At 37.6% G+C, this 25601-nt stretch overlaps 2 protein-coding genes across 10 annotated transcripts in view; both read left to right on the top strand.

Moving 5' to 3' along the window:
• The window catches only part of PDCL2 (phosducin like 2), a 28038-nt gene extending 23893 nt beyond the window's left edge, over positions 1 to 4145 (top strand). The window contains exons 5-6 of the mRNA XM_024578378.3: positions 227 to 435; positions 3964 to 4145. Of these exons, the coding sequence (XP_024434146.1) occupies positions 227 to 435; positions 3964 to 4121 (367 nt within the window). The 3' untranslated portion in view covers positions 4122 to 4145. The remainder of the gene's footprint in view (positions 1 to 226; positions 436 to 3963) is intronic.
• Positions 4146 to 13067: 8922 nt separating this feature from the next.
• The window catches only part of CLOCK (clock circadian regulator), a 125044-nt gene continuing 112510 nt past the window's right edge, over positions 13068 to 25601 (top strand). For 4 of the 9 annotated variants that reach the window (XM_053923294.2, XM_053923292.2, XM_053923296.2 and 1 more), the window contains exons 1-2: positions 13481 to 13640; positions 14645 to 14726. The gene's annotated coding sequence lies outside the window, so the exon portion shown is untranslated. Of the gene's footprint in view, positions 13202 to 13234; positions 13420 to 13478; positions 13641 to 14644; positions 14727 to 25601 lie in introns of those variants that run through there. The other 5 variants (XM_071221280.1, XM_071221279.1, XM_053923297.1 and 2 more) reach the window with 3 other exon arrangements.

The following is a 25601-nucleotide window of genomic DNA, read 5'->3' as shown; positions in this document are numbered from 1 at the left end:
TTATTCCCAGGCTGTAATGGTATTTGCAATGAAAGTCAGAGGGCTCTATAGCTTATCATTACTAAAGGTAACAATAGAGGATGATAATTGATACGTTCTTAGGTATTATTAAAAGAATATCAAAAGATACATTTTTGTCATGAAGATGTTTCACTTATTTTGTTAGGCTGAGATGAGTAGCTTGTTGTTTTATTAAAAATACTGTGTATACTGTTTCTCTTTTTAGCATACCGATGTGTTTGCTGGTTAATCAGCATCTTAGTCTTCTAGCAAGAAAGTTTCCAGAAACTAAATTTGTTAAAGCCATTGTGAATAGCTGTATTCAACACTACCATGATACTTGCTTACCAACAATTTTTGTCTACAAAAACGGTCAGATAGAAGGCAAATTCATTGGAATTATAGAATGTGGAGGTGTAAATCTCAAGCTAGAAGGTAATGATGTTCTTTTAAAAAATTGTTTGTAAAAAACAGGTGAAAACTTCACTAAATTAACAAATATCATGAAAGTTCATATCTGTAAAACACAAAGTTTTTCCCTTTCTTCCGGCTCTTCTTGAATGCCTCCAGATTAATTTCCTACAATTATAATGTTATCATAACAACCAATTGCTTAAATCCTTATTGGTTCCTTGTCTCAAATAAGTTAAAAATTGAGAATCTTCTGCCTGAGAATTTCGGCCCACTTTTCTTGCTGTAGTTTTCAGTGCTTACTGGTTTCTGCTCCAGCCAGGCTGGTCTTCATCCACTGCTCCAGACACGCTCATTTGTTCCTTCATACTTTGTTTCATACTTTTCTGGGTACCCCAAACACCCTACTCTTCTTTATTTTTGCTTCCAGATCCTATTCCCTCATGCATCTCTTCATTTTCCATTTATCCCATTGTATGATTTTGACCCAACTCATAATCTGTCTTCCTGCTCTTTACTGAATTTCTATAGCATATATTCTCTATACAATTTACTTTCCACTTATCCACGTACTATCTGATTTTGTTGATTAATTCCCTTTGCGTTTTCTTTTCCTAATAAGTGTAAGGACCATACCCCCTATTATTTTCTTTTCCATAATACATAACACAGGACTTTATATTTGTACCTTCTCTATGATTTTTACTTCCTGAAATAGTTCTAAGGGCATGTTCTTCATCAAGCATTTCTTGGAACTCCATTAATTTCATATTAGAAAAATCTTTTTCTCTTACCAATTGCATTAAAGCCATTGCGAATAGTCGTCTTTAACAGTTAGTTTATCTACTCTTTTTTTCCCCTTGAGACTGTTTTTGGCCTTACTGGGATCTCCAATAATTTAATTGTTCCAGAACTATCCCTTTCTTTCTCCTAGTCTTGAAGGTGCCTCTTTGTTTTATCACCCTATTTTTCCAGCTTGGAATTTATTCATTTATTTAAAATTTTTTTAAGTAATAGAAAAAACAATAATATACCAATCATTCATGTAATTACTAAAAATAACACATGTGAACATTTGTTCGTTTGCTTCCGCTACTTGTTTTTTTATTGCTGAAGTTAATATTACAAATATAGTTGAAGTTACCTATATTTCCATCCCTAGTACCATTCCTCTCTTTTCCTCCCTAGAGGCAATCACTATCATGAATAATGTGTTATCTGGTCCATGCTTCTTTTTATTAGTATATTAAAATTTTTTAAATTGTCATAAAATACACGCAATATGAAATTTACCATCTAAACATTTAAAAATATATAATGCAGTGTTATTAACTATAGTTACCATGGTGTATTTTACATATCCAGAGCTTTAATAAATAAATACGTTATTTAACCATTTTAAAGTATATAGTTCAGCGGCATTATATGCTTTCCCACTGTTGTGCTATCACCACAATTCTCCATCTCTATGACACTTTTCATCTTTCATAACTGAAACTCTGTACCAATCAAACAACAGCTCCTCTTTCCCCTCTCCCTCTAGCCCCTGACCACTACCATTCTACTTCCTGACTATGAATTTGTCTACTCTCAGTACCTTGTAAAAGTGAATCATACAGTGTTTTGTCCTTTTGTGACTGACTTATTTCGTGTAGCATAATTTCCTCAAAGTTCCTTTATGTTGTACATGTGTCAGAATTTCCTTCCTTTTTAAGGCTGTATAATATCCCATTGTGTATTTATACCATTGTTTGTTTACCCTTTTATCTGTTGATAGATGCTTGGGCTCCTTCTGTCCTTTGACTATTGGGAATAATGCTACTATAAATATGATGTACAATAATCAGTTCTAGTCCCTGTTTCCTTTTTTAATTCTATTTTATTGTTTATGCTATTACACTTGTCTCCACTTTTTCCTCCTTTGCCCACTTCTTCCCGGTCCCCTTACGCCTACCCCAGGCAATTCCCATACTGTTGTTCCTGCCCATGGGTGATGCATTTATATTCTTCAGCTAATCCCTTCACCTTCTTTCATCCATGCCCCCTCCCCCACTCCCTCCCACAGCTGTCAGTCTGTTCTGTGTATCTATACCTCTGCTTCTATTTTGTTCATTAGTTTATTTTGTTCATTAGGTTCCACATATAAGTGAGATCATATGGTATTTGTCTTTCACTGACTGGCTTATTTCACATAGCATAACAGTCTAGTCCCTGTTTCCAATTCTTTGGGTATACACTTAGAAGTAGAATTGCTAAGTCATATGGTAATTCTATTTTAATTTTTTGAGAAACAGCATACTGTTTTCCATACCAGCTGCACCATTTTGTACTTCTATCAACAGAGTGTAAGAATTCCAATTTCTCCACATTCTTGCAAACACTTTTACTTTCTGTTTTTTTAAAAATAGTAACCATCCTAATGTGTATGAGGTATTTTCCCACTGATTCTTAATGTTTTCTATGTTATTTTTTATGGTTCAAAATGCTTCAGTTTGTTTCTGAAGTCTCTACAGTCTTCCACTGGTCTATTTGCCTATCCCTGAATCAGTACGGCATGGCCTTAATTACTGTAGCTTTATAACAATCTTCTAGTCTCTGGTAGGGGCAGGTCTTTTTCAGACTTTCATATAAATGTTGGAATTAGTCAAGTTGCTTATCTCTTAGATTAATTGTTGGGGACTTGATATCCTAATAACAGTGACTATCTCTTTCTGTGGATGAGATACATCTTGTCATTTAGTTTGGTCTCCTTTTATGTTTTTTACAATTTTCCTCATAAATATAATATCTATATGTAATGTTTTATAATTTAATGTATTTTGTAATTTTCCTCATAAGTGTATTTTAAAAACTTTTCCTCATCAATGTTCTGTTCATCTATACAGTACTTAGGAATAAATTTGACAAAATGATGAATTTTCAGGGTTGGAGAATTTTGGGTTATCAATTCAGTTCTTTTTCTTTTTCCCTTGTTTATATTTTGGTATTTCATATTTTTGTTGAAATTTTCCCATTAAAGTTTTCAAATGTATTGGCATAAGTTTCTTCATAAATAGCCTCAGAGCTTTAAAATCTTTACTTTGGTCATGTCCCATGTAAATTCTTGATATTACTTGTTTTTTTCCTTATCTTGTCATCAATTTTGCCTGAGGTGTCTGTGAGTCTCTGCAAACCACCAGCTTTCGATTTGGTTGGTCACCTCTATTCACTTTGCTTTTTTACTTTTGCTAAAGTCTTTTTTTCATTATGTCTTTCTTTCTGCTTTTCTTGGTCTTATTTTATTGTTCTTTTCCTAGCTTCTTGATTTGAACCTTTAAACCACTATTTTCAGTCATTTTAAAATAAAAATTTTAACCATAATTTCTCCCTTTAAGTATAATTTTGCTGTACCCAATGCACATTTTGATATTGTTGTACTTTCATTGTCATCTAGTTCTAAATAATTTTTCCACATTAATTTTATTAGAGTCAATTTCTGTTTCATATAGATGAGAAATTCTTTTCATTTTTCTAAGATTTTAATCTAACTTAATGATGGGTTATTTATTGCAGAACTTGAATGGAAGCTAGCAGAAGTGGGTGCAATACAGACTGATTTGGAAGAAAACCCTAAAAAAAGCATTGTAGATGTGATGGTGTCCTCAATTAGAAACACTTCCATTTATGACGACACTAATAGTTCAAACAGTGATGATGATGGTACCAAGTAGAGGGAAGCAGTTAATAAATACTTTAAAAGTGGTTATGTACTGAATGCTCTGTCTGTCACTGCTTTTAGAGTCAGAGATTAGAAAATTTATAGATTTATTTTATTTTCAGATTTTTAAAAATACGTTTGAATTTTATTGTTGTTCGAGTACAGTTTTCTGCCTCCCCCACCCCCTTCCCACCACCCCAGTCCTTGTTTTTGTCCATGTGTCCTTTATAGTTGTTCTTGTAAACCCTTCACCCTTTCTCCACCATTATCCCCTTCCGTCTCCCCTCTGGTTACTGTCAGTTTGTTCTTAATTTCAATGTCTTTGGTTGTATTTTGCTTGTTTATTTGTTTTGTTGATTAGGTTCCAGTTAAAGGTGAGATCATATGGTATTTGTCTTTCACCACCTGACTTAGTTCACTTAGCATAATGCTCTCCAGTTCCATCCATGCTGTTGCAAAGGGTATAAGCTCCTTCTTTCTTTCTGCTGCGTAGTATTCCATTGTGTAAATGTACCATAGTTTTTTGATCTGCTCATTTACTGATGGGCACTTAGGTTGCTTCCAGCACTTGGCTATTATAAATTGTGCTGCTATGAACATTTTTTATGTTAGAATTATAGCTTAGACCTTATGTCAAAACTTTCAGGTATTTCAGAAATTGCCTCTAACAATACCCGTATTTATACTGAACCCTGAATATTTGCCTTTGGCTTATCTGTTTTCTGATCCATGTTGGACAAAAACACTGATATTACGAGTCCCTGTATTGCCTAATCCCTTCCAAAGAGAGGCCTATGAATGAAAATAATGAAAGCAAACCATGCCATTTTATTTAATTTATGTTAATAAATCTTAAACAGAGTGTGCAAATACTTAAATTTGTGGGCCCTGTGTGAAAATACTTAAATTTATGACCATATGCTTTTTCTTTGAAGTTTCTTACCTATTAAAAAAATTAACCACTCAATATAAAAATGCAATTTAAAGATTCTAAAAAGGACATAAGAAACATATCCACTTATTATTATTGTTATTAATATTTCTGTTAAGTTAGAAGATTAATGCCCTGGCTGGTGTGGGTCGGTGGATTGAATGCCAGCCTGTGAACCAAAGGGTCACTGGTTCAATTCCCAGTCAGGGCACAAGCCTAGGTTGCAGACCAGGTCCCCAGTTGGGGGTATGTGAGAGGCAACCGCACATTAATGTTTCTCTCCTTCTCTTTTTCCCTCCTTTCCCCTTCCTCTAAAAATAAATAAACAAATAAATATTTTTAAAAAGATTAAAAACAAGAAAATTAATAAGTACTGTCATTAAGAGATTACAGAATCATTAGAACTGTGTAGTAATTTCTGGATCAGGAGAAGTGAGAAAAATATGTTGTGAAACCTTACCCGTGTTTTAATAGTAATCACAGAATAATTCATCATGAGAAAACATACAATATTAGGATACTGTACAAAGACCTGCAGGATGTTTTATCTTGTCTTAATAGTGAACACCATTTTTAGAGAATCTAAATAATCCAGCATGTAATAGTTCAATATCAGATTTTATTCTACTTTGTTTGTACTGATGACCCACCATTCTGATTATAGTTGTTCACTGATTTTGTGAGAGAATCTAGACTAAATTTAAATGATTAGTTTACAAAAATAAATTGGTGAGAATTGAGGCATTTTAACATGGAATCAAGAAAAGGCTCTTTGCTGCTCTCGGGGGCAGGTTGGGATCAGAGAGGCTGCACAGAATGATGGAAAGGAAGAAAAGTTAAATATAGATTTCAGTAAGGTAATGATAATTTATTTCACCAGGTAAGCTAAAATCAAATGATCTTCCAAAGAATTAAGAAGACCTTTTTCTTTTGAGATAGAAAAGAAGGGCTCTTGAAAATATACATTTTGGGGATGAAGGGAAGGAAAGTCGTGAAGAAGGAGTTGCACATGATGGTCTTTATTTTAGCATTCTGCACACGAATAAGAAATAATTACTTACACTGGTCCAACTTCTGAAGTTCTCTTTAAAAAATGAATGCATAAATTTCTGTTCAAGATAAAACCACGTGGAAATGAAAGGAAAGCCATGTAATCATAAACTTAAAATATAACTTTAATGCCATCTAATGCATATAAGTATGAACATTATTTTTTCCTTCCAATTGAAATTTGTCCCTCCTAATGGAGAAGTTTCTGTCCCTCTAAGTGTAATCATTTTTTTACTAAACATATATTTATTTATTTTTAAATTAAAATTAACAGAGAAAGTACTAATAAATAATATTTAAGATATCTGAATTTTTTTTTAAATGCCTATTTCCCTTTTAACTCTTAACTCAAATCCACCAGGTGGCAGTAGAAGTGTTTATCCAGAAGCACAGTTCAGGAAGACTTTTAACATTTGTAGAAATCCTAAAAATATAGCATGTAGGTAAGAAGTGACTGGTTGTGATTCCAACCCCAGCCTTTTCAAATGTACTCACACACACACACACACATACACACACACATTCTTCTAGCAAATACTCCTGCCTGCTGACACAGGTCAGTACTACTTCCTTATGCTACTGCATTTATACCTCCTCACTTAAGTAAGGTATAAATACTTGTTGGAAGGTAGAGGCATTATTTAACTTTAATATTCTGTTTCCCATTTAATAAATTTTTTATTTGAAGGGATGCAAACAAAAGGGTTAATTGCCAAAATTCAACTGTTTTTGACCTACAAAAATGGGTATTTCATATGTTCCAACTCATTATTTTTCTCTATTTCTTTGCTGCCAACTGTGCTCTGTTAAAACTCCCTTCCCTACTTTCTAGTGCCGTGTTTGTCAAAGAGCAGCACCTCCAAGGAGCTTGTTAGAAATGCGGAGTCTCTGGTCCTATCCTAGACTAACTAAATTGGAAATTTCCTTTTAATGAGATCCTTAGGTCATTAAGCAGCATTGAGTAGCAGATCCCTGAAAGACATCTTGAACATATTCTTTAACCTCTTCCTCCACAGTCTTGGTTACTAGAAGTGGTTACTTGGTTACTATCTTGTTTAAAACTCCAATCTCAGTTCCAAGGCAAGTGTTCTCTGGCTGATCTTGTGACTCAGGAACTCTGAAGAGAGAAGGTGGGGTTTGTTTAAAACCAATTATTTCCCTCTCTTTTCAAAGTCTACTCCCTCTGGTGTGTGATGGAAGACTGGGAGAGGAATTAGGGAAGAAAAGGATACATTTCTCTCCACTGGTTAAGTACAATCTATATTGCATCCAAATGTTCATTCAATAGTGGGCACAACGAGTTCTATTGCAGATATTCTTCAGCAGCTTTTCCATTGCACAGTTCCTTGACGTGGGAGATCAGCCTACAGCTTTCTCTTTCTAAATCTCTCTCAGTTCCCAAATTTAGAAGCATACTCAGCCTCTTGCTGCTTGGAATTTCTTTCCTCCTTGGGTGTCAAGATGGTTCAAACCTGGATGACACGTTCTACACAGTATCAGTGGACCCAGGAGAAATGTACATATCCTTGCCCTGCCAAATGTAGGTGTGCACATTGCTTTACTAAGCCCATTCTCTGGCTACTGTTTATCTCCAAGTCTGTTCTGTTTATCAACAAATCTGCAAGTGGATGAAATGCCAGTCTCTCCTTACAGTTAGTTCTAGTTTCTCTAGCTGATTCTATTGGAGCCATTTTTATTTAATGGAGAAGGGTGGAGGGTAAATTGAAAGGAAAAGCCAGTACTGTCCAGGAACCTGACTAGCTCCAATGATTCTCTCATTCTCCTCTTCCCAAGTGTTCTGCTTATATGACCTGAGAGTGAGGGTTGGGGGTTTTGACTATGGTACTAAGTCATTTTGTCCAGTTTTTGTCCTGGCAAAAGGACTAGGTATCTGGCCCCCAAATTGGCACTATTTAGAAGGTGAGTAGTGCATGCTCTTTATTCCCATTTTGGACCTCACTCAGCAGCCTCTTACATAGGTGTTACCTGTGCCTATTGTAGTGTTACATACTTCTGTGGGTCCTCAAGTACTCAATTAGTAACACAGTACCAGTACATCATATTTTACTTATTTCATCGCTCCATTGTACTTTAATGCACATTAGTAAGGCTACTTCTTGACAAAACTATAATCTGCCTACAATCATAATGGTATAAAGGTGATTCTAAAAATCTTCTAGTATGTCTTACCTTTCATCTCATTCATTCATTTACCTCAGGCATTGAAATGGATGCTGCATATATGGTGGTGAACAAAATATATGGTGTCTTCCCTCCTGGAGTTTGCTATGTGGTGGTGGGGAAGGTAGTTAACAGATAAGAAAACAAGTATCAAATGTACAAGGTCTGTCCATTAGGTTTCCATCCAAGTAATATGAAAAATAGAGACAGTTATTGAAGAAGATACAAGATACAAGAAACATTGTACACAGGACAATGATGCCTCAGTCCCCTTCAATGTAGGCACCTTGGGACCTCACACAGTTCTCCCAATCACTATCAGCTGTCCCGTCATATTTTCCTGAATCTCACTGACAGTCTGAAATCTCTTCCCTTTCGGAAGTGATTTCAGTTTTGAGAAAAGCCAGAAGTTACAAGGTGTCAAATCAGGGCTGTAGGGAGGCTGAGTCACCTGGTTGATTTGATGTTTTGCCAAAAAACTCTGCACGAGACGTGATGTATGAGTGGGCGTATTGTCACGATGAAGCTGCCAACCACCAGTTGCCCATAGCTGTGGCCTCCTGAATCATCCGAATAGTTTCTGTGAAGGGATGTTCAAGCTTAATGCAAAGTGTGATGCAGATTCATTGCTCTACTCAGTACACACGATGGTCACACAGTACACATGTTCACTTAACCATGGGTGTCTACTGCTCCCACTGACTAGTACACTGAAGTCGTCATTGTTCACACCTGTGCCTTCCATCCACTCTCCTTGGCTGCCAGGTTACATCAATTTCATGCAAACCATTCTCGTTATATTAATAATGGTTGGACTTTTTCCAGACCTTGAATGTGTAATTTAAATTTCTATTATGGAGGAAACAGCACAAAACCCCAGAATAATTGTGAGTACTACATGGGGAGGAGGGAGGGGAGAGGGGAGAGGTGGGAAGGAGACCCACTTAAATAGGGTAATTAGAGCTTTGAGACATGAAGGCTGAGGAGGAGCCAGCCATGAGAAAAGATAGGAGTGTGGTCCAGGCAAGGGCACAGCATGTGTCAGAGCCTGAGAACAGAGATTAGCAAGGAACTGAAGGAAGTTTCTGGATTGGGAGTGTCATGGAGAAAGGAGAAATGGTAGGACATGAGGTTAGAGAGAGATCAGGGGCTAGATGATACAGGCTGAAGTGGCCATTGTTAAGAATCTGGATATCATGGTAAACAAAGGGTTTTAAATGGGAACGTGGTTTCATTTATATTTTCAAAAGAATATTCTTGCTGCTCTGTGAAGAATAGAGTGTTCCAAGATATTTGAAACACTCAAGAGGAGACATCAGGTAGGCAACTGAACATATGCGTATGGAGCCCAAAGGGTAAGTGTAGGCTGGAGTTACAAACCTGTGAGTCGTTTCAACCATTCCCAGGGGTCAACGAAAAGCGTTAAAGTCTAAAATCACCATCTTTGCCACCCAACCTTTATGTAGCAATTTATAATTTACATGTTGATTGTCACAGTTCTGAGATACATATTTTTCAAACTGTGTAGATGAATACTCTGAAGCTCAGAGAAATTATTTTACTTTCTTAGGTTAGTATTAGAGTTTAAGCCTAGACTTTTTACTACAGAGTACATAATAGCACTTCATATTATTATACTTCCCTCTTTTTTAAAAGGTCTAGAAAGAACATAAGTAATTGACTAAACCATGAACGTTTCTCTAAAAAGAAAACTGACCTTATACGCATTTCTAAAACTTCCTGTGTTCCATTCACATTAAACTATGGTGGCAAAACTGCCCTGGCTGATGTGGCTCAGTGGGTTGGACGTTGTCCTGCAAACTGGAAGGTCATGGATTCAATTCCTGGTCAGGGCATGTGCTTGGTTGCAAGCCAGGTCCCCCATTGGGGGCGTGCAACAGGCAACTGATCAATGTTTCTCTCCCTCTCCTTCTCCCTTCCTTCTCCTCTCTCTAAAAATTAAAACAAAACAAAACTATGGTGGTAAAACTTAGACTGTCAATTAAAGGATGGATGAGAGAGGAAATATGAAAGAACAGAAAGGACTTTGTGACAGGACATAGGGAACTGGTAAAATTTGAGCAGAAGAGATGTAAGAGTTACATAAAAAGGAACATCATTAATAATGGTTGACACTAATAAGGGATTTCTTATGAACCAAGTACAATCACACACACACACCTATATCTGTCACCTACTGTATCTCCTCTCGATTATGAGATGGGATCATTATCTTTACAGATGAGGGAACTGAAGAACTGAAGAGACCTAACTTGCTCAAATTCATGCAGATATTAAATGGGGGGGCTGGGATTTAAATCCTGGCAGTTTAGTTCTCAATTCTATACTCTTAACCACTATGCTATATTGCCTCTATCAAGACATCAACTGGGGGAATCAGTTGGGAAGGGAGTTTGAAATGCTCAGTTTAAATAACAAGCCATACAAGAAGGAATGAACAGACTATCTGAATTACATAAATTGTGTTTAAGGAGAGAATTTAGGTGGTGGGCCCTATGAAACTATGAGGCAGGATTTTCCTTTTCGGGAAAAATGGAATCTGGAAGTTGGAAAAGTTATTACAAATATGACCCAGTTTTATTCTTGGAGAGAATAGGGGAGAAAGGATATGTTGTGAACTGAACTGTGGGAAATGTTCAAGCGGCAGCAGAGTACTGGCAGAAGAAAGAGGATTATCAACAGTTCTTGGTAAATGATTAAATACAGAAAGTGAGAGAGGAGAGAGTCAAAGATGAACATGATTAGATTCTGGTGACTAAGAGGACGATGGAACCATTTAAAAGGGCAAAGGTGTTTTCGATGATGTATGCTCTACATGATACAGAATATGAGGTGGGATCACTTTCTAGAATAAAACCCAGACATCCACATCCTAAGCAATGCATTTAAACCCTTTGCTCTGGCTGCAACCTACCTTATTGGTATAATGAACCTTCTTACCAGTATCAGTTAGGATTCATGATCACTAGTGACAGAAAACCTCTCACTGGTCTAAGCAGTAAAACAAACACATGAATTTATTGACTAACTTAAGTAAATTTCCAGAGTTATCTAGTCCACATTGGATTCAGGGCATCACATATGTCTTCAGGCTAGATCTCCATCTTTAAATCTGTTTTTTCCCCGTTCTTTCTTTTTCAGAATCTGAGTAGAAAGATGGCTTCAGGGCATTCTAGATTTAAATCCATTAAGAAAGAGAGAGAACTCTTCTTGGTAACTCCAGCCTGTGGTAGAGAATGAACTTAAATATGATTCCTCCTAGAGTCCTACCCCAGCCATATGAACTAAGTGCAGAAAGGATAGTTCTCCAAAGGAAATTATCAAAATAGGGAATGAATGCTGAGCAGGCAGAAATGTGTACTAAAATCCCTTCTGCTCTATGATGTAGTAAGTTAACAAACCATGCTTTCCCACTCTCCCCTGAAAAATCCTCAGGTGAAGGATCAGGGATCTAAGTTCAATTCTTGTTTTGTTTTTTCCCCTCTTTGAGCATACAGCAAGGATTTGAAATGTTGCCCTTCCTCTGTGGCTCAGTGGAATGAGTGCCTGCCTGGGAACTAAAGGGTCTGCGGTTAGATTCCTAGTCTAGGGCACATGCCTGGGTTTCGGGCCAGATCCCCAGTAGGGGGTGTGTGAGAGGTAACTACACATTAATGTTTCTGTCTCTCTTTCTCCCTCCCTTCTCCTCTCTAAAAATAAATAAAATCTTAAAAAAAATAAACTGGTTTTAAAAACACTGAAATGTTTACTGAGGTGTTATTTGAAGGAAGGATTTTATAGCTGTTATTTTTTGAAATAAGATGGCTCCTATTTCAAATCAAAAGGACATTCATTAAAACATAAAAACTAAAACCTACCTGAAATTGGGACTGTAAAGACCTCTCTTCCCATAATTCAGAACTACTTAAGTATAATCTTACATGTGGATCGTGTGTTTTCAGAATCAGCGGGAGTAATTTTCCCCTAAGGTAAGCAGGAAGTATTCACACGTTTTTCTAAGGAGGAAAGGGGTCCTAATTTACTGCTGCATCCCTCATCTTCCCTTATACTATCACTTGGCCTTAAGGGTTTCCACCACATGCTGGTGGCCAAAGGGCACGAGAATGTTACTGGAGATTGGACCTCGGTCCAGCCACCTTGGTACTTGAGTTCTAATTAAGAAAGAATTCAGTGCCAAGACTCAAATACAAGTAAAAGTTTATTTAGAAAGTCACAGAGGTAGAAGCGGTGAGCCAGCTGGGTTGCGGGTGGAACCGGGAAACAAGTTACAGAGGCAAAAGAATGGTTAGGGTTAGGGTTAAAGGCCAGGTAAAAAACTCCCAAGTGAACACATCCTGACCTCCTTTTGCCTCCCTCCAGCCAAGGGCGCCTGTCCTGTCTCCCCACACCTACCCACCAATAAGAAGTGGCCCAAGTCGTGCTCCCCCGGGAGAGGGGTCCAGGCTGTGTCTCTACAAGTCCAATCATCTTTGCAAACCCCTCTCCCAGCCCCAGGAAAGGGGACAGGAGTGAGGCCGCTGGAGAGGGGGAAAAAAACTCGCCCGCGAACACACGAAAATATCTTCCCTGGGGTCTGCAAAGTCATTTCCTTTTCAAGGGACAGAAGGTCTCCTTTTTGGCCTCGAATTCTTCAAACAGGACGTTCTTTCTTGCTCCCCACATCAAGAGTAAAAGCCAAAGCTGCCTCGACCTAATACTGACGCTCCCCCGACCCGCCGCACCCTCCACCCGCCAGGCCCCGCCTCTGCCCGGCTTTCCAGTAACTGGTGCGGAGAAGGGGGTGCCACGAAGATCCCGGCTTTCCTCCGCCCCTGGCGGCGGTCGCGGACGGCGCACTCGGCCTTAGGGAGCCGGAGTCTCCCTCCTCCGCAGCCCGGGATACCCTCCGCAGCTTCACGACGCCAAACGGGGCAAGTCGCATGCGCAGGGAGACCCGCGAGGGAAAGGGAGAGTGAGGGGAGGGGCAAACGCAGAGCGCCGGCCGGCCGAGCCCGCGGGGTCACTGACGACGCATGCGCCAGTAGGGAGCGCAATCACAGACCCAGCTAGCGGCTACCGGCTTAAAAAAGGAAACCCCCGACCGCGAGAGCGCGGAGGAAATCTGGCCGCCGGCGCGTGCGCGCTCCCGGTGAGTGGCGCCTCACCGGGTGGGCCCGGGGCTTGACGTCCGCCGGTAGGCTTGCCAGGGCGGCGCATGCGTGTTCCTGGTGCCGGTGGAGGAGGGGAAGGGAAGGGAGGGGGAGGAGAAGCGGACGGCAGTAGCGGTGAATTTATTGGGGGTGAGTTGGGGGCGCCAGTCACAGCCCCAGGTGCAGCTCTGGAGCCGCACTGTCTCCTGGACGCAGCCAGGTTGGTGATTTCGAGTCCCTACAGCCAGACTCCCGGGTGGGGGAGGGAAGAAGCCGGAGCCGGGGCTAGCCACCCCGAGAGGGCGCGAGATAGGGGAGGGAGCGGGGCGCGGTGTGTGTGGGGTTGGGGGGCGGCGGCCAAGGGAGAGGAAGGCGGGAGCGGGAGCCCAAGTTCTCACTGTCTGTAGTGTGTCTTTTCCTGGGAGTTGGGGCGGAGGCCCGCCCTGTCTGCGGGGCCCTCCGAGGCAGCTGGGGTTACCTGCGGGGCAGGGGCGGGATTGGGGTGCACAGCGGGGCCGGGTCGTTGGTGCACGCCCCGAGGCTGGGGCCGGTTCCGGCGGCAGAGCAGCCGGGGAAGCCGGAGACCCAGTGTCGAAAGGGCTGTTGCTTGGGACCCGCTAGGCCTTGTGACCCACTTTATTCCTGTCACAACTTGGGCACGTTTGGAGCGGCGCCCAATGGGGCGCCGGGGCGGCCAGCTCCTCCGGGGGGAACCCCTGCCCTCCCGGCGCCCGACCCGCGCGCCTCGGTTCGAGCGGCGATTGCCGCCGCCCTTGGGCTGGTTCCGTTAGTGGTCGTGGTTCCGGGCTCGGTCCCTGGGGAGCGCGGCTCCGGGCTTTCGGCTCGAGCGAGCGCCCGGGTTCGAGGGCTCGCGGCGCAGCGCCGGGTCTTCTGTCCGTGGCCCGCGCCTCTCCACTCCCCGTCGCCGCCGCGGCTGGCCTGTCTGGCTCCCTTCAAGCCTCGAAGCAGGAGTCTCTGTTGCCGGGCCAGGTGCTCTGGCCCCTCGCGTGAAATGTCCAACACGTAGAGCCGCAGAGCTTATAGCGAGTGTGTGTTTGGCGGTGTGTCGGCCTGTTGATTAAGTGAGCAGGAACCCTAAAGATAAAAGCCTAGGCCTCTGACCCGGCAGGTGAAAGATCGAGTCAGGTGGTGGTTTCTTGTTATTAGAATGCCACATTATGCGACTTTAAGGCTTAAAAAAAAAATCAATGTTCTCTTTTACAGTGAAAGAAAAGCACGAGAAATAAACTATTACTGTCGTTGATTGGACTATTACGCTGATTCCCCAAGCCAAGGGAAAAAAAAGGTAGTATCACTTGAAGATTGCATTTTAATTTGTAGACTTATGTGATAAGAAGAAAATTGTGGAATGTTTTCCCTCTGGAAAAACAAACATTCTAAAAAGGACATTAACTTTCTTTGAAAGGTAGCTGTTCGGATGCCTCAAATCTGGTTTGTTTAAAAATCTTGTTAGGGGGAAAAGAAACTAATTCAGGTGCTAAGTAGTTGTTGACTGAATAGAACACCAGGAAAGGTTGCCTGAAGAAAGTAGATGAGAGTTGTGATAGAACTAGTCATGGTCTTCTACGAGAAGAATGAGGAAGCTTTCTGTGCACTGACATGGAAAGATCTCCAAAGTATGTTATAAAATGAAAAAAACAAGGTGTAGGGCGGGTGAACGATATGCGGCTTTATGTGTTGAGGGAGAGGTGGAATATGAATATGAACTGGCGCCTGCTTTTCTAAGTGTAGGGGAGCTCTGGGAAGAGACCGTAAAACCAGGAAGGATGGGGGAGGAGAAGAAGGGGTAGTCTGATGAGCGGAGGGTGGGAAATGAGATGTACACGGTGTCTTTATGAAGTATTTGTGACTATGTTAGGGGTTCATAAACTAGATGGAACAAAAAAGTCTTGCCCTCCAAAATAATTTGCTCAGTGGTTTTTGCCTGCTTTCTCCTAATTTATGGTGATTTTGGCCATTTTCAATATGACTGCTCCTAGTATTTCTTAGGAAAATGAACCAAACTTTAAAGAAAGTTTAGAATGAGCTTGGTTATTTATACATTAGTTAAGATGCTGAAGTCACAAATTTAACTTTTAAAGATGATTAGTCATATTTTGTGTTGCTAAAATATGTAATGACATTATGGTTGGATTATGCTGTTTTCAGTATAGTTTGTGTCCCTTTCCCCTTTTTTTCAGGAGTCAGTTGCATAAAGTTTTACTTTTACTTTTTAAACTTCATAGTTGTGATGACAAAACAGTTGGAGAATATGAACACTCTATTGCACTGATAATAGAATTGATTGTCCAAGTAGTTTGCTTTTCATATTGGGAAGCCTTTTTTCTCTTAAGGAAATAAGATATGAACTCCAGAAAAATGTAAATATCTGTGTGTGTGTATGTATGTAATTATTATGAAAAATTAAAACAATGTTCTGATGGTGCAAAACCCAAATTTTTTAATGATTTATGGACTACTGTAAACATTATATTAGGATTTTTAAAAAAAGTTCTGCCAGCCTAACCTTTTAAATTAGGTTAAATTTGAAAAGGGGTTTGGTTGTTAGAGCGGATATAAAATTGGGGTGGGTGGCTAATATTATATAATCAAAGTAGGGAATGTTGAGTAGTGGGTGACAGTTGCTATGAACATTTCTGTTACTTTACCAGTAGTATTCCTTTTTATTGTATAGGTTTTGATAATTGTGTTATTTCTGTTTATCTGTAGGTCTCTAGTAGCCATACTTCTGCAGAATGGCATTTATTTTTCCTTTGAATTCCATGTAGGTCTATTTAATCCTTTTGAAAAAGTAGAATCACGAAATTTTGTTTTTAAAATACAGAAGTAAATTGATGCTCTTGAAGAATTAAAACAACGCAGTGTACATACGTATAATAAGTGAACACCTCCTTTATATACTTCTACTTCTTACACCATTCCCCAGAGATAACTGCTGTTAACGCTGTTGTAAAACCTGTGTATTTTTTACTGTGCATTTTCAAACATATACTTTTCAATCTTGAAAATTGAATTGTCTTGATTGATTATCTGCTCTGCCCGTTTGTCTCTCTGTGGGCTATGTTCTTACCCACAGGGCAGAGAAATGACTTGGGAAAGTTTCCCATATGATTTACCCTTAGGACATAAATGTATCTTTTCACGTATGAGGGTCAGTCGGTTTGGGGTACAATTGCAGAGTTTGTAGTGAGGTTACTCAGGTATGAGCTTTGGTTTATTTTGAATTCAGGAGAAAGACTTGGATTGCATGACTTTTATAGGATTCTGGAGTCCACCTTCTAGGGTTTTCACCTAGCCAGTAGCTCACAGGTCAAACTTTGATTTTATTCTCCTGTACTTGCAGACCACTGGAAAGTTCCTAGTGGTCCTAACTAGCGTGGCTCAGTAAGTTGGGTGTTGTTCTGCAAACCTAAAGGTTGACGGTTTGCTTCCTGGTCCGGGCACGTGCCTGGGTTTCAGGCTGGTCCCTGACAGCTAATCCATGTTTCTCTCCCTCTCTTTCTCCCTCCCCTTCCCCTGTCTCCTTTCCCCCTCTTTAAAAATAAATAAGTGAAATCTTAAAAAAAAAAAGAAAGAGAGAAACTTAAAAAACAAAGTCCCTAGATTACATGAACCTCTCCAGGTCCTCTGAAGTGAGCTGAGGCAGGCAGACTGTGTTTTTAATTAAGACATTGATTGACTTGGATGTAAGGAACCCATCCTTTGAAGGGGAAAGGGAGAAGAGCTCTTTTGGTCTGGTTTGTGCTTAACTGAGAGCAGACAAGTAGTGTGCATACCCACACCTACCCCCTATTTTCCCTGCAGAAAGAACACTACTTTTCTAATAGTTCCAGAAGTTTTGTTGTTGTTCTTGTCTTTGTTTTTTTTGTTTTTAAACCAAGCTGCAATGAATTACCAAGTAGGTGGTAGAGTCAGCAGAAAGTTCAAGGTATTCAAGACCCTTTACTAAGCTGTGTGAGATACATAGAAAGATGGGTGAGATACATAGAAAGATGGGTACAATTGACTGCCCTCAGTGTGTTTGAAATCTAGCATGGTTAAATGAGTATGTACATAATGATTATAACACAAGATAGGATATGGTATATTCCAAAAGAAAAACATATGACGTTTGTAAGGGTGAGACTATTTCCAGCTTTTTATTTTTGCAGACATGGGGTTTGGTGGGAGAGTATATCTCTAAACCTTTTAAATTGTTATGGAAGGATAGGACAGATTTTGAAAGCTCAAATCTTAGCTCTTAAGGACTAGGGAAGTAAGGGGTTAAGTTGCATCCTTATAGCAGGCATTTCATGAAACTGATTGATAGTTTTTGTTGTTTTGTTTTTACTCTATCCTATTATAAAGGGCCATTTGATGTTTTATTTGATAATTACAATACAGCCTCTTGGATTTCAGGATTGTTTGAAATATTAAATTAGGAAATTAATTCTGTCAGTTAGCTATTGTCTACCATCTAATATGTTAGGCTGTGTTAGTATTCAAAGTAAATTGTTTCTTCCTATCACATTTCCTTTTTTTAAAGAACATATTTAATGTACCATATCCCCCACATTTTAATTTCTGGTGCTGTGTCGAATTAAAATATTTATTTTATTTTAATTTAAACCATGAAAGCAAACAACATGATGAAAAGTCGGGGTTTCACATTATAGCAAAACTCCTCTTATTGTTTGTGTCAGTTTCCTTCCAGTTCTTTGCAGACGGTATAAAGTAAACAATTTTAAGTGTAGTTTTTTGTAGGCATTGTACCAGTGGATGTTGTATTTTCTCCTTTTCTAAGTCTAAAGTTCTAGATGAAGTTGTATGAATTATTTATAGAATACTTTCAAGTGTCAGAGCAATTAAATCTTACTAATTGACTATGATTATTGTAATGATATTAGCATTTATAGATTGCTTTAAACCTTTGTTAGTCATTTTTATAGCTACATTAGTTGTAATGCTTGTAAATCAGGTGGATAAAATATTTCTGTTTTTCTCTATGTTTTTGATTATGCAAATGTTAAATTGACCTAAATGCATCCTCAAAAGTATAGTTTCAATTTGGAATTATTACTTGTTTTAGGTGTGTATTTCACAAAGATGTAATTCTGCTTATTTTTCTAAATCTTTGAAGTCGACAGAAAGAAACCACTTGTAAAAAATGAATTTTTATGAATTGGTTTTGACTTACAGAATACTGTTTAGAATGTCACGTTTTATTTTTAAGAAGTATTTTATTTTTTACATTAATAAAGTCAAATTGTATGACAAAAATTCCCATCTCTTTCTAAGAGGTACTTAATCAGGTGTTAAATTTAATCAGGTACTTAAATTTTTAACTCTCATCCAAAATTGAAAAATAGGTTGATTCATGATTAAAGGTTTTGTATTAAATAAAACAAAAGAAATGGGGGTTGTACTAATGAGGGTTAAACCATATGCCTAGGCTAAGAATTTATCATTTGTATTGAAATATGGCTTTAATGTAGATACTTGCCTATCCTTATTAAACTCTTTTCTCCCCCTTATGAAAATAGTGCATCCCTAATGTAGAAAACTTGGGAAACAAACAAACAAACAAAAGAATGAGTTAAAATTTTAAAGTATCCACTAGAAAGAAAAATATCCACTAAAATATCCACTAAAAAGAAAAATATCCACTAAAATATCCACTGGAAATTCCACTAGAGATGCTGTTGTTAACCTTCTAGAATATTTTGTTTCTGCATTTTGTTTAGCCGTTACATAAGTATGTGTACACTTACAGACAGACACACAATGTTACAAAATGGGCTCATAATACATCCATTGTAGTGCAAACTACTCTATTCACTTAAAAGTGAATCTTGAACATTTTTATGTGGTATTTACAACATGATTACTTTAATAACTATATAGTATTCTCTGTGTAATTTACTGGTCTTTTTTTGTTGAATACTTAAGTTTTCAATTTTTAAAGTAGTATGCCATTTTTAGAAGTGATAGCATTAGTAATCATGTAGACTTGATACTTGAAAAAAATTTCAGTAGGATAATATTCAGAAGATTTAGAATTTAAGTAGAATGATACTGAATTTGTATTAACGTCAGATTAAACTTTTTTAAAAAAATAAAGGTCATAAGTATATAACAAATTAGCTAACAGTGATCGATAATAATGAATCCAAGATTTTTATAATGGTATGGTATGCTTTTCTTTGAGTTATTTTTAATTAACTTGCATTTCATGAGCATAAGTCATATGATAGCAGTGCTCTTGAATGAGCCTTCTAGGTAGGGTAGGAGTCTGTGAAGCAGTCTGCCCACACTTAAAATTTGAGCTCTAACATTTTCTACGGTAGTTCAATAGAGAAGTTTTTGATTTCTCCAAAACACTTCCTTAAAAGGAAAATCTAAATACCAAGAAAGAAACCCGTGTCACCTAAAGAATTATGTTAAATTATTTTCAAGATAAATAGATATGATCTTAAAGTTTAATACAATAGTTTTAAGGTGTCTTGTCTATTTTTGGAAGTTACAAATTTTCTCAGGTTTTTATGAATATTACTTTTGATAGTGACTGCTTTCTTTTTTCTCTTTTCTCATGAAACTAGGAGATTTTTAGATGTTTATTATTTATTGTCTGAAACTTAAGAGATAGAAAATTACTTTAACAAGGTCTTAATTACTTTTATTTATAGTATGGTATAGTGAGCAAGAGTACAGGGCTGTATAACTACCCTGTTTGGAATTCAGATCTTGGCTTTACTGCTTATATGAGCCTGGACAAATATTATCATATTTTCTCATTTATAAAATGAAGATAATTCTAGTTCATAATATTATGTGAGGAATAATTGAAACAATACACGCAAATTACTTAGAACAATGAGTATTGATTACATGGTTAAATGTTCAGTACATGTTGTTATTCCTATTGTTTTGTTACTTTCATAGCGTGTATCAAATAGAGCTCTTATCTTTTTCTGTGGGGGGTTGTTGCAACTTAAATATATTTAAATAGGTTGCTTAGAATTTTGTATTTATATAGAGAGTTTGGGAGTACTTGACCTTTTCATGTGACTTAGAATAATAAAAAAGTAACTAGAACACGTTTCTATGTTGCATGGTATTGTATAGTTTTTGAAATCCCTTTGCCAAGTTCACAAAATTCACAACTGGCTTTTTCCTATGTTGAAACTTAGATTTTAGATGAAGTAATATTAGAAGTTATTTAAGATAAACCCCACAAATTAAAATGAAATATGTCAGGACTTAAATTTTATTTTACACCTTTAACCTGTATTGTTCAGTAGAAATTTCACACATTTTTAAAATATATTTTTCTTTTTTTTGAATTTATTGGGGTGGCAGTTAATTAAAATTACGCAGTTTCAGGTGTATAATTCTGTAGCAGATCATCTGTATATTGTGTGTTCACTACCGCAAGTCAGGTTTCCTTCTGTCACCATTTATCCCTGCTGTACCACCTTCTTCCTCCCTGCACCCCATGTTCCCTAGGATAATCACCATATTTCTGTCTATGGCTATGAGGATTTTTTTTCTTAATCCCTTCACCTTTTTTACCCAGCCCCATATCCCCACCCCACAGCTGTCAGTCTGTTCTCTGTGAGTTTGTTTCTATTTTGTTAGTTTATTTTGTTCATTAGATTCCACATATAAGTGAAATTATATGGTACTTCTTTTTCTTTGAGTGACTTGTTTCACTTAGCATAATACTTTCCAGGTCCATACATGCTGTTGCAAATGGTAGGATTTCCTTCTCTTTTATGGCTTGTGTAAATGTATCACCTATCCACTCATCCACTGATGGACACTTGGGCTGCTTCTGAATATTGGCTATTGTAAATAAATGCTGCAATGAGCATAGGGGTGCGAAAGCAAGAAGAGAAATGAGAGAAACATTTGTTAATGGCAAAAGCTATTTTCAACTCTTCCTTAAGTTTTTTGCCTCCATCAGAAATGGTGACGAAATAATATAGTTGTAATTATAAAAGTGTCTTAGTTTCACCAGTAGAGTTTATTGTGTGAAATAAGTGTACATTGTCTTCTTTTTAGACTCAATAATATTGTTTTTCTGTAAGTCTGTTTGTGGGAGCTGATCATTATTAAACTTTGTAATTAAAACAAAATTTTTTTAATCCTCACTTGAGGATATGTTCATTGGTTTTAGAGAGGAATGGGGGGAGAGAAGGGGAGACGGGGGCAGGGGGTGAGAGAGAGGAAAAAAGAAAGAAACAGAAACATCTATGTGAGAAACATCAGTTGGTTGCTTCCCCTGTGCTCCGCCAGCAGGAATTGAACCGCAGCCTAGGTATGTGCCCTGACTGGGTATTTGCAACCTGTTGGTATGTGGGCTGATGCTCCAGCCAGTTGAGCCACCTGGTCAGGGCATAATCTGTTTTTTCTTTCCTTTTGAAAAATAGTTTTGTGGTTTTTATAAAACTGAGTCTTCCTCTTTGGATAAGAGTTAAAGTATGAAAAACCACAAGGAAAATCTATGAGAAAAATCAACTAAAATCTTAGGAATAAGATTTTCATATACGAAGTTTGTCTGGAAGAAGTCCAGCCATTCTTAATACAATGAGAATGGTTTGCGCAACATCGATGTAATCTGGCAGCCAAGGGGAGTGGACTGTAATGCACATGCGTGAACAATGATGACTTCACTGTACTAGTCGGGATTGTGGACGTCATTGAGTGAGCACATGTTCTGTGTGGACTTCGAATTCAGAATGACTGAGCTAGTAGACCAATGAATCTGCATCAAATTTTGTGTTAAGCTTAAACATTCCTCCACGGACAGTATTCAGATGATTCAGAAGGTCACAGCTGTGGGCAATTGGTGACTGGCAGCTTCATCACGACAATACACCAGCTCATGCATCAAGTCTCATGTCTTGTGCAGAATTTTTTGGCAAAACATCAAATCACCCAGGTGACTCAGCGCCCCTTCAGCCCAGGTTTGGTGACCTGCAACTTCTGGCTTTTTCCAAAACTAGTATCACCTTTGAAAGGGAAGAGATTTCAGCCCCTTGATGAGTTTCAGGAAAACAGGAGGGGGCAGCTGCTGGGAATTGGGAGTACTGTGTGCCTGCTTTGGGAATTGGGAGTACTGTGTGCCTGCTTTGAAGGGTACTGAGGTGTCATTATCCTATATACAATGTTCCTTGTATCTTATTCAATAAATGTCTCTATTTTTCATATTATGGGGCTGGATACCTTCTGGACAGACCTCGTATTTTTCAGCATATTCTGTGGTATTTGTACATGTACATGTTACAGTTTTATAGCAAGTGGAATTTGTACAGTAGTTTTCTGGATGTCTTTGCCTGTGAATAAATACAGATTTTCATTATTTCATCTAGTTTTAGTCTTTTACTTTGTTTAGTTCATTTACATTTTTGCTCATAATAGTTGAGTTTGTAACTACAATCCATTTTGATTTCTCTTTTGAGTCATATGTTTTTCGTTACTTTTTATCCTTCCTGTTTTTCTTTTGTGTTAATCAAATTATTTTTATTCTGTTTTTTTTCCACTAATAACTTGTTAGTTACGTGTTATTTCATTATATGTTTAGTGGTTATTCCAGAGACTATAACAACCACACTTAATAGTATACAAATTACTGCTTGCACCTTTCCCCAAGAATGGCAATTCCTGACACTTTAACTACTACTTCAGTCTTTATTATTGTTATTCTGCATTTTAAGTATACATATTTTAAACTCTAGAAAACATCATTAGTGTGCATTTATAGTCAATTTTTTTTATATTTACCCTTCCTAGGGCTCTTCCTGTATTTCTGGGTTAGTTTTCCTTTTTTCTGAATAGCTTCCTTTAGTATGTAGTTTAATACTGGCCTACCTACTGACAGTGGATTTTTCTGTTTTTTTTGTTTGTCTAAAAATATCTTAATTTCACTTTTTTTGAGTGATATTTTCACTAGGTATAGAATTCTAAGTTGGTAGTTATTATCTTCATTTTAAAAATGTTTCATTATCTTCTGGCTTTCTGTTGAAGTCAGCTACCAGTGTTATTGAAGGTAATGTATCAGCTGATAATCTTTCTGAGACTTATGTCTTTAATTTTTTTTTGGTGACTACTTTTAAGACTTTCTCTTCTGTCTTTTTTTTTTTTTTTTTTTTTTTTTTTGTACTTTGACCTTGATGTTTTGAGGTGTGGTTTTCTTTGTAAGTATTCTGGTTTATATTCATAGAGCTTTTTGTATCTATACTTTGAGGCCTTTTATCTTTGGGAAGTTCTCAGTCATTACCTCTTTAATTATTGCTTCTACTTTCTCTCCTCCTTTATGGATTCTAATTCAAATAATGGTTACACCAAATGATCATGCGCCGTGTGTATCTTTAACTTTTTTTTTTCCTGCTTATATTTTAGTTACGGTATCCTAATACCCTATTTTCCAGTACACCAAAACAATCTCCTTTTTTGTCCAGGCCTATCTAATGTGTTCTTAATTTTACATTGTAACTTTGAGTTCTAGAGCATCCATTTGATCCTATTTTATAGATTTTTAATAATTCTAATTCTCTTTAACATATTGATTATAGTTATTTAAATGCTTATTTATTAATTTCAATATCTGCATCATCCATTGGTTTACTTAAATTGTTTTTATTGGTTATTGGTCATGTGGTTGTATGGTCTTATATCTTCACATGCTTGCTAAGTTTCTCAAGAAACTTGACCATTTCATCTAATATATTGAAATTATTGATAAAGTTGTTTATATGTTCTCTTATTGTCCTTCAGATAGTTATAGTGAGTCCAATATCTGTATAATCTAAAGAGATTCAATATTTTTAGCATTGGTAATTGGTATCTTCTTTTTTCTTGATCAGTGTAACTGAAGACATATCAACTTTATTAAACTTCTCAAAGAATTGGCTTTGGTTTAATAGAAAACAAATCTGTTTTTTCTTTTTCTCCTGTTTTATTTCCTTATTTCTGTTCTGATCTTTATTTCCTTTTTTTTCAACTTTGGGTTTTTGGGGTTTTTTTTCTATTTTCTTAAGGTAGAAACTGAGGTAATTAATTTGTGACTCTCCCCTCTCCCCCTCCTCAGTATAGGTGTGCTATGTATTTTCTTCTAAGTAGTACTTGCAAATTTTAATATATATTTTTATTTTTATCTAGTTTGAAGTACTTCCTTATATTCCTTTTGATGTCTCTTTGGCTTATAGATTATTTAAAAGTTTGTTACTTAGTTTCAAATTTAGTTGCAGGTCTTTTTGTTATTTTTAAGTTTGTTCCATTATGATGAAAGAAGAACATATTTTATATGACTTAGAACCTTTTAAATTTATTGAGATTTGTTTTATGGCCCATCATATGGTTGGTCTGTCATGGTAAGTGTTCTGTGTGTACTTGAAAAGAATGTGTATTCTGTTGTTGGGTGGAATGTTCTATAAATGTCAAGTCAAGTTGGTTGATTATTTTGTTTATGCTTTGTAGTTTTTGATTGAATGTCAAACATTGTGAATTAAAAAACAAAATGAAGCAAGCATTGCTAAGTATGATCTGCCAGAGGGATTTCATCTTTTCTTCTGGGGAGATAGAATAGGGAGCCAGTCACCTTAATTTATGTGGAAGCTGGGTTGCTGTTTTTGTAGTTCAGTGGTATTCTTCCTCTAGTGTGCCTTATTTGTAGGATGTGGTTTTCCAGGACTTTCAGTTTAAAGCTTGGTGGTCTTTGTCCCAAAGCAGTGACAAAGGTGGGGAAATTTACTTGGTTTTACAAAATTTTTCAATTAATTATTTAGCTTCTTATTTTACACAGTTTTAAAATTAAGCAAATATCCTGTGAGAGGTGCTAACCTTGAGCTTGAAGTCTCTGCAGTCTCCCAATTTTGTGTCTCTTGCCTGTAAACCAAAAAAGCTCTTCGCTTTTTGGTTCCTAGCAGCAATGTTCTGTGCAGGCCAAGTCTCTGTTTTCAGCTTCCAGCCTGTGCTCATGCATCTGGAAATAACCCCTGGGGGAAAGATAGCCGCAGATTATCTAAATATCTTTCTGTGATTTCCCCTTCTCTGGAGTTTTAGACCTTCTTGTTCACCACTCTTCCACATCTCCCTGCTGCCTTTAAAAATAAGATGTTTGTGATTTACCGGGCTTTTTTAGTTCTCACCAGGAGAACTACTGCTGTTCTCTCCCACA

The sequence above is a fragment of the Desmodus rotundus genome, chromosome 4 (genome assembly GCF_022682495.2).
Source record: "Desmodus rotundus isolate HL8 chromosome 4, HLdesRot8A.1, whole genome shotgun sequence".
NCBI classification, from domain to species: Eukaryota; Metazoa; Chordata; class Mammalia; order Chiroptera; family Phyllostomidae; genus Desmodus; species Desmodus rotundus.
The sequence above is the reverse complement of the archived record's forward strand: the minus strand, read 5'-3'. Positions and strand labels throughout refer to the sequence as shown.